The 15,187-nt window shown below is 38.4% G+C and overlaps 1 protein-coding gene across 2 annotated transcripts in view; it reads right to left on the bottom strand.

Moving 5' to 3' along the window:
• The window catches only part of svild (supervillin d), a 181,994-nt gene that overhangs the window by 9,244 nt on the left and 157,563 nt on the right, over window positions 1–15,187 (bottom strand). Inside the window, exons 17-27 of one of the 2 annotated variants that reach the window (XM_079852048.1) lie at window positions 10,384–10,529; window positions 10,070–10,245; window positions 8,932–9,070; window positions 8,545–8,842; window positions 8,107–8,364; window positions 7,798–8,005; window positions 7,129–7,262; window positions 6,232–6,387; window positions 5,950–6,093; window positions 5,263–5,375; window positions 4,948–5,103 (exon numbers count right to left, since the gene is read on the bottom strand). In XM_079852048.1, coding sequence (XP_079708174.1) covers window positions 4,948–5,103; window positions 5,263–5,375; window positions 5,950–6,093; window positions 6,232–6,387; window positions 7,129–7,262; window positions 7,798–8,005; window positions 8,107–8,364; window positions 8,545–8,842; window positions 8,932–9,070; window positions 10,070–10,245; window positions 10,384–10,529 — 1,928 coding nt within the window. The remainder of the gene's footprint in view (window positions 1–4,947; window positions 5,104–5,262; window positions 5,376–5,949; window positions 6,094–6,231; window positions 6,388–7,128; window positions 7,263–7,797; window positions 8,006–8,106; window positions 8,365–8,544; window positions 8,843–8,931; window positions 9,071–10,069; window positions 10,246–10,383; window positions 10,530–15,187) is intronic. The other variant, XM_079852049.1, reaches the window with a different exon arrangement.

Below are 15,187 nucleotides of genomic sequence, written 5' to 3'. Positions count from 1 at the left end.
GTATTCGCTGAGTTTTGTTTCAGTTTATAGACGTGCTCAAGAAAAAAAAGTTCACCGCGACAGAGATGCAGAAAGCACACCCTGTTTATTTTCTTTATTTTACAAAAGCACAATGTTTTGATTTGATTGAAAGTGGACACATACAAAAGTAGAAATATCACAGATTCTTTTTTCATATTTCTTTTTTCTGTATGACCATAAATGACGGAGTAATTTAAGTTTATTGTGCTACTATGTGAAGAAAATCCAGCAAAACGCGCCGGCACGTTTGCCGACCCCAGAGGGTTAATTACACGTTAAGCGTTTTCTTATAACGGTATTCTATGGGAGGAAAATGCTTTGCAATATGCGTGTAATTAAACGCGTTGCGTTCAATTTCTGGGCTCATCTGATTTTTTATACATAGTATGGTTTAATATGATGTGTACTGAGTTTGGTCTTTTAATATCACTGTCTTAGTACAGTAAGCCACGTTAAGCGTTTTTCACGTTAAGCGTTTTAGAATGTCCCCTACCGGCGCCTGAACCACATTCTGATGACGGACCGGGCGACCCGATGAAGATGCTGTGACAGTGTGCACATATCGCGGTCATCATATAACTCCATCATATCGCAGGGATTATAATCATCCACTCTATAGTGAACGCTACACACTACCATGTTTTTCAAAGCAGATGCAGAAGTGAAGTCCTGTCTTTTCACCTGCACATAACGCAGGCAGGCACGGAAGATAGCACCATCCTGAATTGCAATCATCCGGAAACCTGTGGACTCGAAGTCCTGACAGGCCATAATTCACAATAATTTACCACGACAATGATTAATTGAAATACAATAACCACCCGAAAACACACTGAATCACGACCGCTCTTACTGAACACCAACCTACTCTGCACTGAGTGAACGCAGAGCCCGGCAAACGACTCCCTCTGATGACGTAATATGACGCGATGATGAAAAAACAGCTTTTTCAACACGGTCAAGGAAACTGTCATGTTTCTACTCAATTTGTGCCCTTATGTCTTGCAAAACAATTTTAAATCCTGCATTAACTTTTCATATGGTATTTTCATACAAGTTTATATATTAATTTTGAAAGAAAAAAAAACCTGCAAGATGCCCTTTAAATATTATGAACTACACAAAATCTACAGGTGCAAAGGCAGTATTCTTATCACTTGATGCTCATAAGGCATTTGACCAGGTATCTTGGCAGTATCTAATCCAAACTCTTAAACGGTTTAAATTTGGCCCCAATTTCAAACACACTACACAAATCCATTCGCCTCAGTGAGAGTTAACAGTTGTAGATCTGGACGCTTTACTCTACAACGTGGATGCAGACAAGGATGTCCATTGTTGCCCTTGCTGTTTGCTATCAGCATCGAACCCCTTGCTCAACTCATTCGGGACGACAGTGCAATTAAGGGAATTGTAATTGGAGGAGAGGAACATAAGTTGTAGTTATACACCGATGATGTCCTACTTTTCCTAACAGAACCTGAGACAACAATTCCATTTTTAAAAAAGCTAATTCTCAAGTATGCGTACTACTCTGGATATAAAGTGAATATGGATAAAACTGAGGCCATAGATGTTAATGGTCAAATTTCAAAACAAATCCAAATTAAAAGCAGGTTCAAATGGCCCAAGAATGGGTTTAAATACTCGGGCTACTTTATTCCCTCCTCTTTGTACCAGTTATAGGACACAAACTATAAAAAAGTGATTAAAAATATTAGTGAAGATTTAAATCATTGGACAGCTCTCCCTCTCTCTCTGATTGGCCGTGTTGAATCTATTCGTATGAATGTCCTGCCGAGACTCTATTTGTTTCAGATGTTACCTATAGAAGTGCCAAAAATCTATCTTTGATTCTCACCATATCTTTGAAATTTGCTGAATAAAATAATTTCTAAATTAGTTTGGCAAGGAAAACAGCCAAGAATAAGTCTTAAAGGGACTGTGTGTAACTTTTTAGGTATTTTATTATCTAAAATCAATATTTTTATTAATAAATTTGACCTCAATGATGTACAAATACCTATGCCAATGATCAGACTAATCCTCGTAAAACGAAGAATTTATTATCTTTATATACATGGGACGGGTAAGTCCACGGAGGCTTCCAAAACTATAATAGCAGAGAGGGACAAAAGTACTAGGCCAACGCGTTTCCACAACGCGTTTCGTTCAGAACCAGCGTCATGTGATTGAAGCCAGCAGAAGCGGAGGAGCAGAGCAGAGAGAGGCGCTTGTCACTGCACCGGCAAGTTTAAAAGGCTGCACTGCACGGTTATTTATACACCGTTCATTCATACATACATATGAGTCACAGGATAAGGAGTCCTCGTCGTCGAAAAAGTCCAAAATAGACCGTAAAAGGAAACGTGACCGGAGATTACAAAAACAAGGGTTAATGTCGGGATAGCTAATGCAGGAGAAAGCTTTCAAAAGAGATGCTGAAGTTGCCTGCTTTCTTCTCGACAGGTAAGTCAATGTTACGTTCTTAATTACAAGCTTTTTTTTCATTGCTTGGTTGTATACTTTATTATATAGACAGAAGAACATTTATAGTAAAAGTTAAACAGGCTCTTTGATGAATAGCAGCTATTGAGTAAAGTAACATTAGAGAAGTTTTTTATTATATAGACAGAAAAAAAACTATAAGTTTTTTATTATATTGAGAAGTACTTTATTATATAGACAGAAGAACATTTATAGTAAAAGTTAAACAGGCTCTTTGACGAATAGCAGCTATTGAGTAAAGTAACATTAGAGAAAGGCTCTGATGATGATGATATCTAACAATGCAAGTACTTCAAAAAATATAACGAGTAAAGAAGGCTTTATTACTACCTTATTTAATGTTTTTCACAGTCAGTAATTCATACTGTAACATTCTTTTTTCGTTGTTTCAAGTTTCAGTTTGTTTTAAATAACAAACCTGTTCACCCGAAGAAAAACTCGAAGTGCTATTATAAGACATCCTGTCATAGCTTTTTGGTACATAACGGCTACCGTAGATGCAACGCGCATTTGAAAAAGTGAGGCGCTGGAGAGCATTATTCGTTTGAATGCAAAATATAATTTCACCACTAGATGGGAGAAATTCCTACTTACAGTCCCTTTAAAATACTACAGTCGGCTAAAACAAATGGTGGGCGGGGACTCCCAAACTTTAGGTTTTACTTTTGGGCAGCTCAATTGAGGCTCCTGGTGAGAGAAGACATACAAACCCGGTGGATCAATATTGAAAAGAGCCTCTGTTCTATGCCACTTAAAATAGTACACTTTTCCAGTGTATCATTAAAAATGCCTCCATGGGTGAATGGACCAAAGTTACTTTAAAAATTTGAACTATACAAAGATCATTTGGTTTGTCAAAGAAAATCTCAATGAAACAGTTCCTCTTGAAACTTGGGAAGAAGCTTGTGGAGAGGTACATCTTGTGACCAACTCTAATGTCTCGAGGGAATTCAAATGGAAGATAATAACCAGATTTTTTGAACGCCACAGATAATTGAAAAATGGAATCCATCCTGCTCAGACAAGTGCTGGAGAAATTGTGGCCAGCATGTTGGTAACCACACCCATATTTTGTGGTCATGTCCAAAATTAAGAAATTACTGGAAAGATATATTTGATTCCCCTAAAGAAATCTTCCATTATGAAGTCCCAGAAGACTAATAGCCCTTCTAGGTGTGCATCCAGAGGGTCTTGAGGGTAGAGCTAAAATATATTTACTACAAATTTTACTTGCTGCAGCCATTAAATGTATTACATGCAGATGGTTAAAACCTGGAACAAAATCACATTTGCATTATGACTTCAGAAAACTGTTTTCTTAAAAAGGTGGGCTCCTGTAATGCCTTTAATACTCCAGTGATCATGAGTTATACTATCATATCCACCCTGTGTTCATCTCTGTCTTTCTCCATTATTTTTATTTATAAAAAAAAAAAAAAAAAAAAAAAATTATATATATAATAAAAATATATAATAAAACCTAAATAAACCTAAAAAAAAATATATATATACATATATATATATTTTTTTTTTATTATTCCTCTCCCCTTCCTCCCCCTGTACTATTCGTTTTCATTCTCTGTATAATGTGTACGATATAATTAAGTTTGAAGAATTGTCAATATTGTGGGAACATGATGGATTAACATGATGGACTACCCAATGCCATACGGTATTGTATGTAATGCTGTGGTTATAAAAAAATAAATAAAAAAATAAATTATGGGATCTCATTCACTGCTTTTAGAATCTTTACTTTTTAAAAATGTTGTTTGTTTTTTCAAAATATATTTTTATATTAACATTTTAATGACAGTATATTTATTGAACAAACAATACTCTTTTATTTATCAAAATAAACAGAAAATAGTGCAAACTTTGCTAAAGTGATTGCTTTGAACCAGTACGTACTTAGACATTATTAAAAAATATATTATTTTAGCTAAAGTATTTGTATCAATACTGTGTGCCTTTTAGACAGTCACTAATAGACAGTCACAGAAAAATAAGTTGTGAAAGGGTAAATAAACTCCAAGCAGATGAACGTCGTCGTTTGCTAACAATTGTGAGGCATGGCAGTGTTTTACAGGGGTCTTTGTTCATTTCATGGTTCTGAAACCAACTGCTCAGAAGTTGCCACTGTGATTTTTACAGAGTTTCAAACTATTCTATTGTGTAGTAGCCTGTGTGGAACAATATATTCATTCTTATATCAGCAACTATAATCTGCCAAGTTCCAAAACTATGTCATTTTTTTATTTATAATTTTAAATTTGATGATGATGTGATTTTATTCATATTTTTATTGATATTTTCACGCGTTATTGTTAGATTGCATGACATCAGATTGCAGGACTTTTAGTGATTTGATACCACTGGTAAAGGGCATATGTGAGCCTCATTTTATAGGTTTGTTACCTGAAAGTCTTTATCTGACAGGTAGCACTCGAGGCGCAGAGGGTCCACTCCCTCTGGCAGGGGTTTGGAAGTGAGCTCCTCCACAGTGTACTGCAGTCTGCTGAGTTTAGACAGGGCGTCTTTAACCAGAATCACTTTATTATGGGCTCCTTCAACCTGCACAGACATTCAAACATACAGTTTCATCATCCATTGGCTTCAATATTAAAGATGTTTGGGCTTTATTAAAATGTATGATTCATACTATATGAGAATCCTTTTAAAACTAAACAAAAATCCTCTGGCATTCTGAGAGCTATGGGTGGTGTAACGTACCCGTACTTTAGTATTTGGGTCTTTCTCCCAATAAGGGAAGATGTTGGTAAAGGTGAGTGGTTCTGCACCAGCCAGGATCAGGTAGGCCTGAGGAGCCCGTCTGGAGTTCTTCTCTGAAAAACAAACACAAGAAGGTCATTATTACACAGCAAAGCAATAAAATATGCACTATATATATGTTTCGTAACTTGAACTTGACGCAAAAGAGAAAGCAAATCTGTACTGTACAGAGTTCTCTTTTCAGTCTTATCGCGCATGTTTTAAAAGCACATGAATGAATGCGACTGATCATATACTGTATTGCTATCCAAACGATGCCAGAAAGACACATTAAACAGGAAAAAAAGGAATCACAAAAATTAAGAAGTTCATTTTGACAGCCCTCGTTGTTACTGATCAAAAATAATAGTTAATGCATATTGTTGTTAGGAACCTGCCAGCTGGATCATTTGGACTAGCACATACAGTAGGTCTTTAAGCCTGCTCCTGGAGATCCACTGTCCTGCAGTGTTTAGCTCCAACCCTAATCATACACACCTAAACCAGCTTATCAAGCTATTCAGGACTGGATATAAACTTTTCAGGGCAGTTTATTGGGCTCCAGGAAAGAGGACCTCTGGACTAGCATGAATTTCCTTTATTAAACCATCCTGCCCTCTTTCCTGAGTGAAGATTCCATCTCCTAACCTTGGCAGTACTGTAGCGTTGTTTCCATGGCACACTTCCTCTCACTGTCCCAGCGGATCTTGGCCGAGCCGGTACATTCTGTATCTTCTTGTTGCTGCCCTTGCCACAGGTACACTTCCATCCTGTTATCCACCAAGAACAGAGCTACAGAGAATAAAAACAGAAAAATGTATAGAAAATATAAACTATTGACACCGCAATGTGCAACATATTGATGCAATTCAATGTCAGTTGACATTATGAAAATCCGTGGTTACAGTCACATGTAATGACATTATGTACCAGGCTGAGGGGCTGAATACAAGTTCTCCTGCAGGAATGGCATGGCCATGATGGTTCCTGTCACTTGGGCGGGCCCTAACTGTTCCTCTTCCTGAAAAGTCCCACCGCTGGCACTCAGACGGAAAAGACGTGGTGTAAAATTGTACTTTCCTGGATCTGCAAGCACACAGAGACAGTAATATACTAGAGAATATACCTGAATCACATAATAATAATAATAATAATAAAATAAAAAAATAAAAACCACATGGGCCCTGCTTCAAAACGTATTAAGCTGCCTACATAGGCTGCATTTTAAGGCATCACAGACACACACTCAACATAAAAGCTGTTCTTAACAGACAGTCAGCGAGATTATGGTAAAGGTTCCCAGCTTTTGGCCCAATTCTAAGGCAACATTGCATGTGACTAATAAAAATATTCCAATATGAGCTCAGTAAAAAAATCTATTCAAGACGAGAGAAAAGTCTATTAGAAATATAATTCATGCGATACCAGTTTTAATTAAAATTGTAAAATAATGTGCTACTATATTTTAGACTTATTCCAATATTGTGCTGTTAGGATAGCAACATGCTAATGGAAAACCTGAAATCAGTGGTTAGTTAAGTGTCCTAATAAAAAAATACTAATAATCAATTATTCCCAACTGTAATATTTTTAGACATACTAGAATATTGTTCATAGAGTGTTTCAAATCAGTCACTTATGAAGTTTCATTTCAGATGCTGCCTTCCTTTGTCAGCAGTAGACAGCAAAAAAGCTCACTAGATTTGGAACAGGGCTATGGCATCATAAGGAAATATTATGCATGTGTATGATTATAATGACATATCAATTAGCAACATTATAACAAGGAAACATCGATTGCTTGGAAATAAACATTTTCTTTTTTACCTTGCAGCATGCAGTCATAGGCTTTCCTGTCCTGCTTGCCAAGAGCATCCCAGAATTGCTTGGGCTCAGTTCCTTCCTCTATTTCAATTACTTTCAAACTGCTGTTACTGTTCAAACCCAGCTCACGAGGACAACTGTAACATGCATATAAATACATATACACACACAATCACCACATGGTCATTACATTCCTATACAGAAATGTCTAAGGGTGTACTCCCACTAGGCACGGTACCGAGCCCACACAATTGTGCCCCCTCCCCTCAATTGTTTGCGACTTTACTCGCAAGCTACAATTCCTGTTCGTCAATAAAGTGAGAACCAGACCCGCTATAAACCTAGATATACTCAAATTAATTGAAAAGTGTACTGTCCAAGCAGTAATAGAAGATGTTTGCTGTTGTAATGATGACACATAAGAGTAGAAGCTGTTCTGTGTTCCGGTGCAGTTAGCGATCACACTACATGCGTACCATGCCCAAGCCCAACTTAATCGTGCTCTGGCTCACCACTTTCAAGAGGGCCAGGGCACGGTTAGTGAACCACGCCCGGGCACGGTGCGATCACACTAGTCAAACGAACCAGACTTTGGGGGCCCAACATGCTTGGGCACGGTTCAGATCACCTAGTGTGAGTACAACCTAAATCTATATGGGTAAATCTGCTCACGTTTGAGTGAGGCGCTCCACGGTCCTTTTGCCCACTTCCCGGGCACCGGGATGAGACTTACAGCCATGCCACAGGTAGAGTTGTCCCTTTCGTACCCCCAGCAGCAGCAAACTAGCACGAGAGCGCAGGCTGTCACAACAGCACTCCACTTCAACCAGCGAGCCCTCCATTACTGTCTCTCCACGCACACAAAACAAACGCCAGTCTCCTGACAGAAAAAACACACCAAAATAACACACACACATGGAATTACTGTGAGATATAAAAGAGGTCTGGTAAGTTTTGCTCATTGTTATCTGTGTTTATTACCTGTGTTGTTAAAGCTATCCTCCCTGGAGCCCTGGTGAATGATTAGCCCTCCCTGGAAGAGCTGGAGGAAGCAGGGTGGCTCTTTGCCCTGTGTGACCAGCACTTGCGCCCCCCTGTGGTTGCCCAGCTCTACCGTCATAAGGGCAGATGTGCCCCGTCCACTGACGCTGGAGCGACGTCCCTGCCAGAAGAAGCATGCTGTGCGTTCCCTGCCTGGGCCAGCTGTACTCACTTCACCAGGCTTCTGTCTCTTACCCACTGCGAACACATACGATAAAATATATTTTTTAGCCTCTTCTAGCTTCTTTTGAATTATGTCACTTTCAGCTTGCTGAGGCTCCCAGCCCCCCTGGTTGACAAGCACTGTATCACCTGAAATGATGCATACTAAGTACAAAAGTAACATCACAAATAAATGAAGTTCCATGCCTCACTCACCAACATTAGTGACAGAGTATTTCCAGCGGATGACATAGGTGTCGCCCTCGTGCAGCTGACTCACACTCTCTGGCGGGATTTCAAAATCATCAAACTCACGGATGTGCCATGAGTCCACAGCAACGGTGGACAGCACAGCCTGCCGCCCATCCTCAGAACGGACCAATCCATGACCTCTCTGCACGTCAACACCCTCCAGCACCATCTTCACAGGGCCTGCTGTTCCCGCCAGCATTTCTGTGACGTCACACGGCTTCAGCTCAGAGTCACAGGTGGGAAGGTGCTGACAGACTGGACTCTAGAGGAGAAAGACAAAATGCAGGTTGTCACTATCTTTTCAAAGGAAAGAAGGTTGGAATCCATTCTGAGTGTCTCGCTGTCTGTTACCTTCAGCTCCTCCACCACCGGTTCATCTTTGGGGGGTTTCCTCTCTGCCCAATCAAGAAACTTCTCTCGGAATAGAGCGGTTTCATTGTGTTCTGACAGCCGGCCAAACAGGGCCCAGCTCGGCCTGCCCTCACCTTGTCTGCTCACAAACACAGACACAAGTGAGAAAAGGAGTAGGATTCTCATGTGATTTGGTTCCAGTAACAGTTCTTGAATGTCTACATTCTTTAGTCTGAATTGAATGCACAGAGAGAGATTGACTGAACACGATGAAACAGTACAAACACAAACAGACAACACTTCTTTCTACTGCATTGTCCTCTCTAGTTACATAGAAAAAACGTAAAGTGTAGTACAATTTGTGAAAAAAATTACTCTTGATGAAAAAATGACTGACTTTGACTAATTCAATCAAAAAGATTGACTCAATGTTACAAGACTAATTCAGTGACTCACTAACTGAACTAATTTATTTTCATCTTCTCAAACTTAAAACGAGAACTATTACTTGCTAACTTTGTTCATGTTCATGTTCAGTGTGTATTTGAAGATACACATTAAAAAATGTCACTTTAAAAATATTGATTGTTGTTCCTAGACTAAAAGAATAATTTATTAAATTTACATTTACATTTTTACATTTACATTTATTCATTTAGCTGACGCTTTTATCCAAAGCGACTTACAATTGCTATATATGTCAGAGGTCACACACCTCTGGAGCAACTAGGGGTTAAGTGTCTTGCTCAGGGACACATTGGTGTCTCACAGTGGATTCGAACCCGGGTCTCTCACACCAAAGGCATGTGTCTTATCCATTGCACCACACCACCCCACCAATTTACAAAAATAAATGCTTTTATTAATCTCTAATATGCTCTAATCATATATATACCACTTATACCACTTGAGGGCAGTATTGTGGTTGCATATATCAGTCGTTTTCATGTGTCCTGGTTTTAATGGCTGTTCTTGAGATTCTACTGAGTTAACACATTTTTGAGAGCTTTATAAACCACTCTCTCAAGGCTCAATGCATTGCCTACAAAATCATAACCTGGTAAAAATTTTATTTTATTTTTTATCACAGACAGAGAACATGAGCTAAGCAGAAATAGTCAGTGGAGGTGTCACTCACTTAGGGGTGTCTTTATTGGCTGAGGATGGGTCGAGGGGGTTGATCCTGCATGTGCTGTAGTCGTATGCGCCACTCCAGATGTGTTTGCCCAGCTGCACTGCCACTTTCCTGTCACTTAAAGAAACATCTTTTCCTGTCCAGACGTACACCTCGCTTCCAAAGTCAAACACCAGCGCCTGCCACACACACAAACACACACACACACACTTTGAGTTAATTTCAGAACAATGGGATCAAGCACAGTTTACCAACACACAGACACTGATCATCCACAATTGGACAGAACCGCATAGAAGAGCCTATAAATGTGACACCTCCTTAGAGTTGAGAAGAGAGACACTGGGAATGGATGCCCAGGCCTCCTCATAAGGAACCAGCTTATCCTCCACCAGCCTGTAGACACAGTTTGACTCTACTACAGCACTCTCATACAGTTCATCTTCCTCTGGCTCCCCTGCACCTGTAAAACACACATGCACACATGTAAAAAACATATCTCCACAAAGCAAACTGCAGCCATTTAAATTGACAGTATATTAGCAACATGCATTTAACTTCCATAATTTCACATATTCCTGAGTAAAACTAAATATATAGCCAGAAATACTGTTGGACAGGACAGTTTTTTAACCATTTGCATGCAATCTGATAATGGACATTAAAATACAGTATGTTAAAGGAACCGTATGTAACATGTGGCCAAAACTGGTACTGCAATCACTTTCAAATTACTGTAGAGTGGGGTATCCCCTCCCCCTCCCCCCTAACTCGAGGTTGCCAGATAGGCTGGCATTTTTTATCCGACACGTTTGTAGCTGCAGCTGTGGTCAGCGCCGCCGCTCCCACCACGCGCATCACGCGCTGTGCGTAGGGCACCAAGTGCTGAGGGGGCACCAAAAATAGCCTGAAAAAAAGTTATAATGCCGATATTATTTCATTAGCCTATAGAAATATTATTAGGCACATTTTAGCCATGTATATGTAACAAAAAAAGGGGGAACAAGATAATGTAATTGCTCTAGTCTAGAAAGTGTGTGTTGGCTATTCTACATATGTTTACAAAGTCAGCAAAGCTGTGAAGATTTTACTTTCTCTTTTTAGTGTCCTTAAGTTTTATACTGTGATGCTGCTATTGTGTTATTGGTATTGAGGTATATGTTTGGTAATAAAAATTAAGGAATTATGCTTAGGGCACCAAAATGGCTAGCAGCGGCACTGGCTGTGGTAACTAGAGCAGAGCTGGCAACCCGGATGCCGAAACACTACTAACTTTGTGATTGGTAGATAGGTGGAGGGTGGAGCATCAGGCCAAAACACAACATGACAATATCAACATCAGTTGAGGGCTGCAACTTAACTTTTAAATGACAATATCCTGGCCGGACTACTGTTGTCAGTGATATAAGTATTTGAAATGAACATGATTTCTTAATGTCTAGTGACATATCAGGGCCATTTTATGATTAATTGAAATACATTTCTTACATACGGTTCATTTAAGCCTCACAGTCCTGTGAATAGCTTTTTGATTTTACCAGTAAGTGTGTAGTTCTGGAATTGTCATAATTTTTCACTAAATTCAGCACAGAATAAGGGGTAAAACGTGGACATAGCATGGGAACAACATGGTTATTCAAATGCAGTGTCAAGAAAAAACACTGTTCTTTTGAAGAAAGAGAAGGAACAAACTTCATGGAGCTTCTGAGGAAGTTAGTGTAAACTATGGCAATTTAAACTAAAAAAACAACAAGTAAATCAACACCAAAATACTGCAAGAATGGAGGATAAACTGAACTTGATTATGCAATATTAGTAAATTCTAGCCTAGAGTCAATGGTCTGTATACAAAATTACCAGAGGTGGGACAAAGTCATTGTTATGCAAGTCACAAGTAAGTCTCAAGTCTTTGCCCTCGAGTCCCGAGTCAAGTCGAGTCAAAGATGAGGCAAGTCCCGAGTCGAGTCAAAAGTCAAAGCCAACAAGTCTCAAGTCGAGTCCAAAGTCCTACCATTTTAGTTTCGAGTCATTTCAAGTCCTTTTACCACAGAAATAAAATGTATACAAATCATGTATGTCTGTAAGATTTGTATTTATTTAAACCTCTTTTTATACAATGACATTAATCAAATACAGTAAAAAACAGATAATTTAATTTTCACAAAAAATTTCAAATGAATTTCTTTCTTCTGCTGAACAGAAAGGAAGATATTTAGAAGAATGTCAGTAACCAGGCAGTTTCTGGGTCCCATTGACTTCAATGGGGGATGCAATTGTGATGCAATTATTAATAATTGTGATGTAATTTTTGCATCACAATAAGTGTATTGTGATTGTCAAAACATTTTAGTAACTAAACTGAATTTTATTAGGTTTAGTGACAAAATGTTACAGTGTTTACATGGTTCAATTTCTGGTAAGCTACGCTTTTTTATTATTTCAGTTCAATTAAATTATTGTGATTTGATTTAATATTGACTCATTTGGATAAATATTAGGTAGGCTACACAAGATAGGCATTAATTTTTAATGCAAAAAAAAAACAACTCACCTAATGCTGTAAACATACAGAGAGCCCTATCAGCTGGTAGTATTATTTAAGGTTAAAAATAACACAAATTAAATATAATGCTTTTTTTAATTATTATTATAACAACTTTATTTAATGATATAAGTAAACATATAATAAACATGCAATATAGTACACATATTTAGCAAAATACTCTCTATAGCTCTTTTTTTTTTTCTAGCCAACTAACGTGCCTATATTATGGTCATTAAATGGCTTTCCTGAGGTATGTTATTTGACATAATTGTTCTCAGTGGCGGTTCTAGGATTTTTCTGTAACAGGGGCCATTAAGGGGCCACATGTTACATTCAGGGGCCAAATACAGGGTACATTCAAGCACACAAAATAATTTATTCAGTACGGTGCAAATGCATTTCGGCAGTCATTCCTTTTTCAAACTCTCTAATAAAAAAATATGAGCCAGTAAATTTCTTAATGATTTTTTTTCATTTATTTATACTGTGCATAAAGGACACAATGCACTTCTTTCTGAATTCCACCTTTTAAGTTTCATAATCATCATCATCGCTTATAAACAGTAAATTATTGTTAATTGTTTGGGGGTGGAATTGCATCTGTGATCGTTGTGAAGAATTCTCCGGTTGCTCTTCTCGTCGATGATTGATGGGTGGGAATCTCTAGGCACCTCACGATTCGATTATGATTCAGAGGGTAACGATTATCGATTATTAACGATTTTTTTTTTTTTTTTTTTACTACTTGGTAGTACTTTTCAAGCAAAGTATTTATGATGACCCATAACGAACTTACTTCCAATACTTCCTATATTCATTTTATTAATAAAACAAATGGAAGTGATTTGGCAAGTCAACTGTAAGGTTACATTTGCCAGAATTTGTCCCAACATTGCAAAGAACCAACAGGACAATAAATGTGTGCCTGTACTAGCAGCATAGGCTACTTGTAGTAAATGAATACAAACTTCAGCGTATTCTGAATCTCTAGCATTTAATAATAGACTTCTAACCAACATCCTCTTGTTATTTCCAAATTCCAATGAGCAATATAATCCTTCAGACAAAAAAAAAAACAAAAACATTTTGCTGTAGCAAATTCAATCAGTTTTTGTTCAAAAATATAGAATTATGTTTCAGCAGCTCTCATACAAACATAATGCTTGTGGAGTTACGCATATTCTGAATAATTAGTAACATACAAAGCCGCTCTTATTCACAACTAAATAATAAAGAGTTATGACTTGAAATGTTTGCTGTATACCACAATCAAAAACAGCTTATAATACAAAAAAAGTGAATGAACATCTGCAGAGAGCACAGTCAAAATGTAACTTTTTGTGCATTGCACATATTGCAGGGCAGTATAACGTATAACAGATCGGTTCATGCATATTGATGTGAAAACTAAACAATAAAGAAAGCAGCTCTCATACAAAAAATACTAAATAGGCAACAATGAAATTGCCAATTTTCTTAGCTTATAATGAAGAGGGTGCCGTTCGAATTTGGCACTCAGCCATCATGCGTCTGTTATGTATGTGCGCGACTCTGTTATGTGCACGCCAGAGGGGCTGTTTACACCTGGCCACTTCATGCGTTTTCTCAGATCGGATAGCTATCCGATCGTGAAAAGACCTGGTGTTGTAAATGCCCTCCGAAACGCATTCGAGACGGATTTGAATCCGATCGCTCAAACCACTTCAGGAGGTGGTCTGGGCCGCATTCCTGACGAAACTGGACAAGTGTAAATGCATCTGGTTGTTGAAACCACATATGGAAATTGTACTCCTCCCAAAAATGCTAAAAAAATAAACGTGTGAGAGCGTGTTATAGGCTATATGTAATTTATAGCCAGATATGACGACGCTACTGGAACACGCATCACCGCAGATTAGAAGCTGAGCATCTATTCATTAAGCCAACGTGCAAACTATCGCAAATCAAAGTGAAAGTGAGACGCTTAACATACAATCGTCATCATTAAAAGTAGAGAAACGAAATGATCTTACCAGGGCTGTTTTCGCTGGTCTGAATTCTGAATTCTGTCTGAATTTCGTAATAAAAGTGGCAGAATCTGAGAGCAGAGATTTTTTTATATAATAAGTAACCTGCTCGTGCTCTGTCTAGTCTGTCTGTCTCCGTGTCCTCTTTGCTTCGCGATTTTTCTGTGCGTGAGAAAATGGATGTGTGGCGTGAAGAGCGTGTGAAAAGAATGCGTGAGAGTTGGCAGCTATGTAGCAGCTAGTAAGTTACGGTACATCCGATAAGGTGCTTAGCATTCGTTCAAATTCGTAGCATCCCAGCTAACACACGACGTAACAGTTACGTAATGTATTCGTACTTTTTGGTCACGTCATGACTTTACTAACTGACAACGTAACTACAACGTCGTATGCTCGGAATTTCATTACCATCATATTACCAACCCACAACGTCGTCAGTACGTCCTCCTAAGGTTATAACATAACCAACAACGTTCCAGATACGTACTCTATTCGTAATAACTTGGTAATTTCACGACTTACTGGCAACGTAACTGCAACGTCACGGGACCGGAATTTCATTACCATCAT

Source organism: Squalius cephalus (assembly GCF_949319135.1).
Source record: "Squalius cephalus genome assembly, chromosome: 19".
Classification (NCBI taxonomy): Eukaryota; Metazoa; Chordata; class Actinopteri; order Cypriniformes; family Leuciscidae; genus Squalius; species Squalius cephalus.
This window is presented reverse-complemented; position numbering and strand designations above follow the sequence as displayed.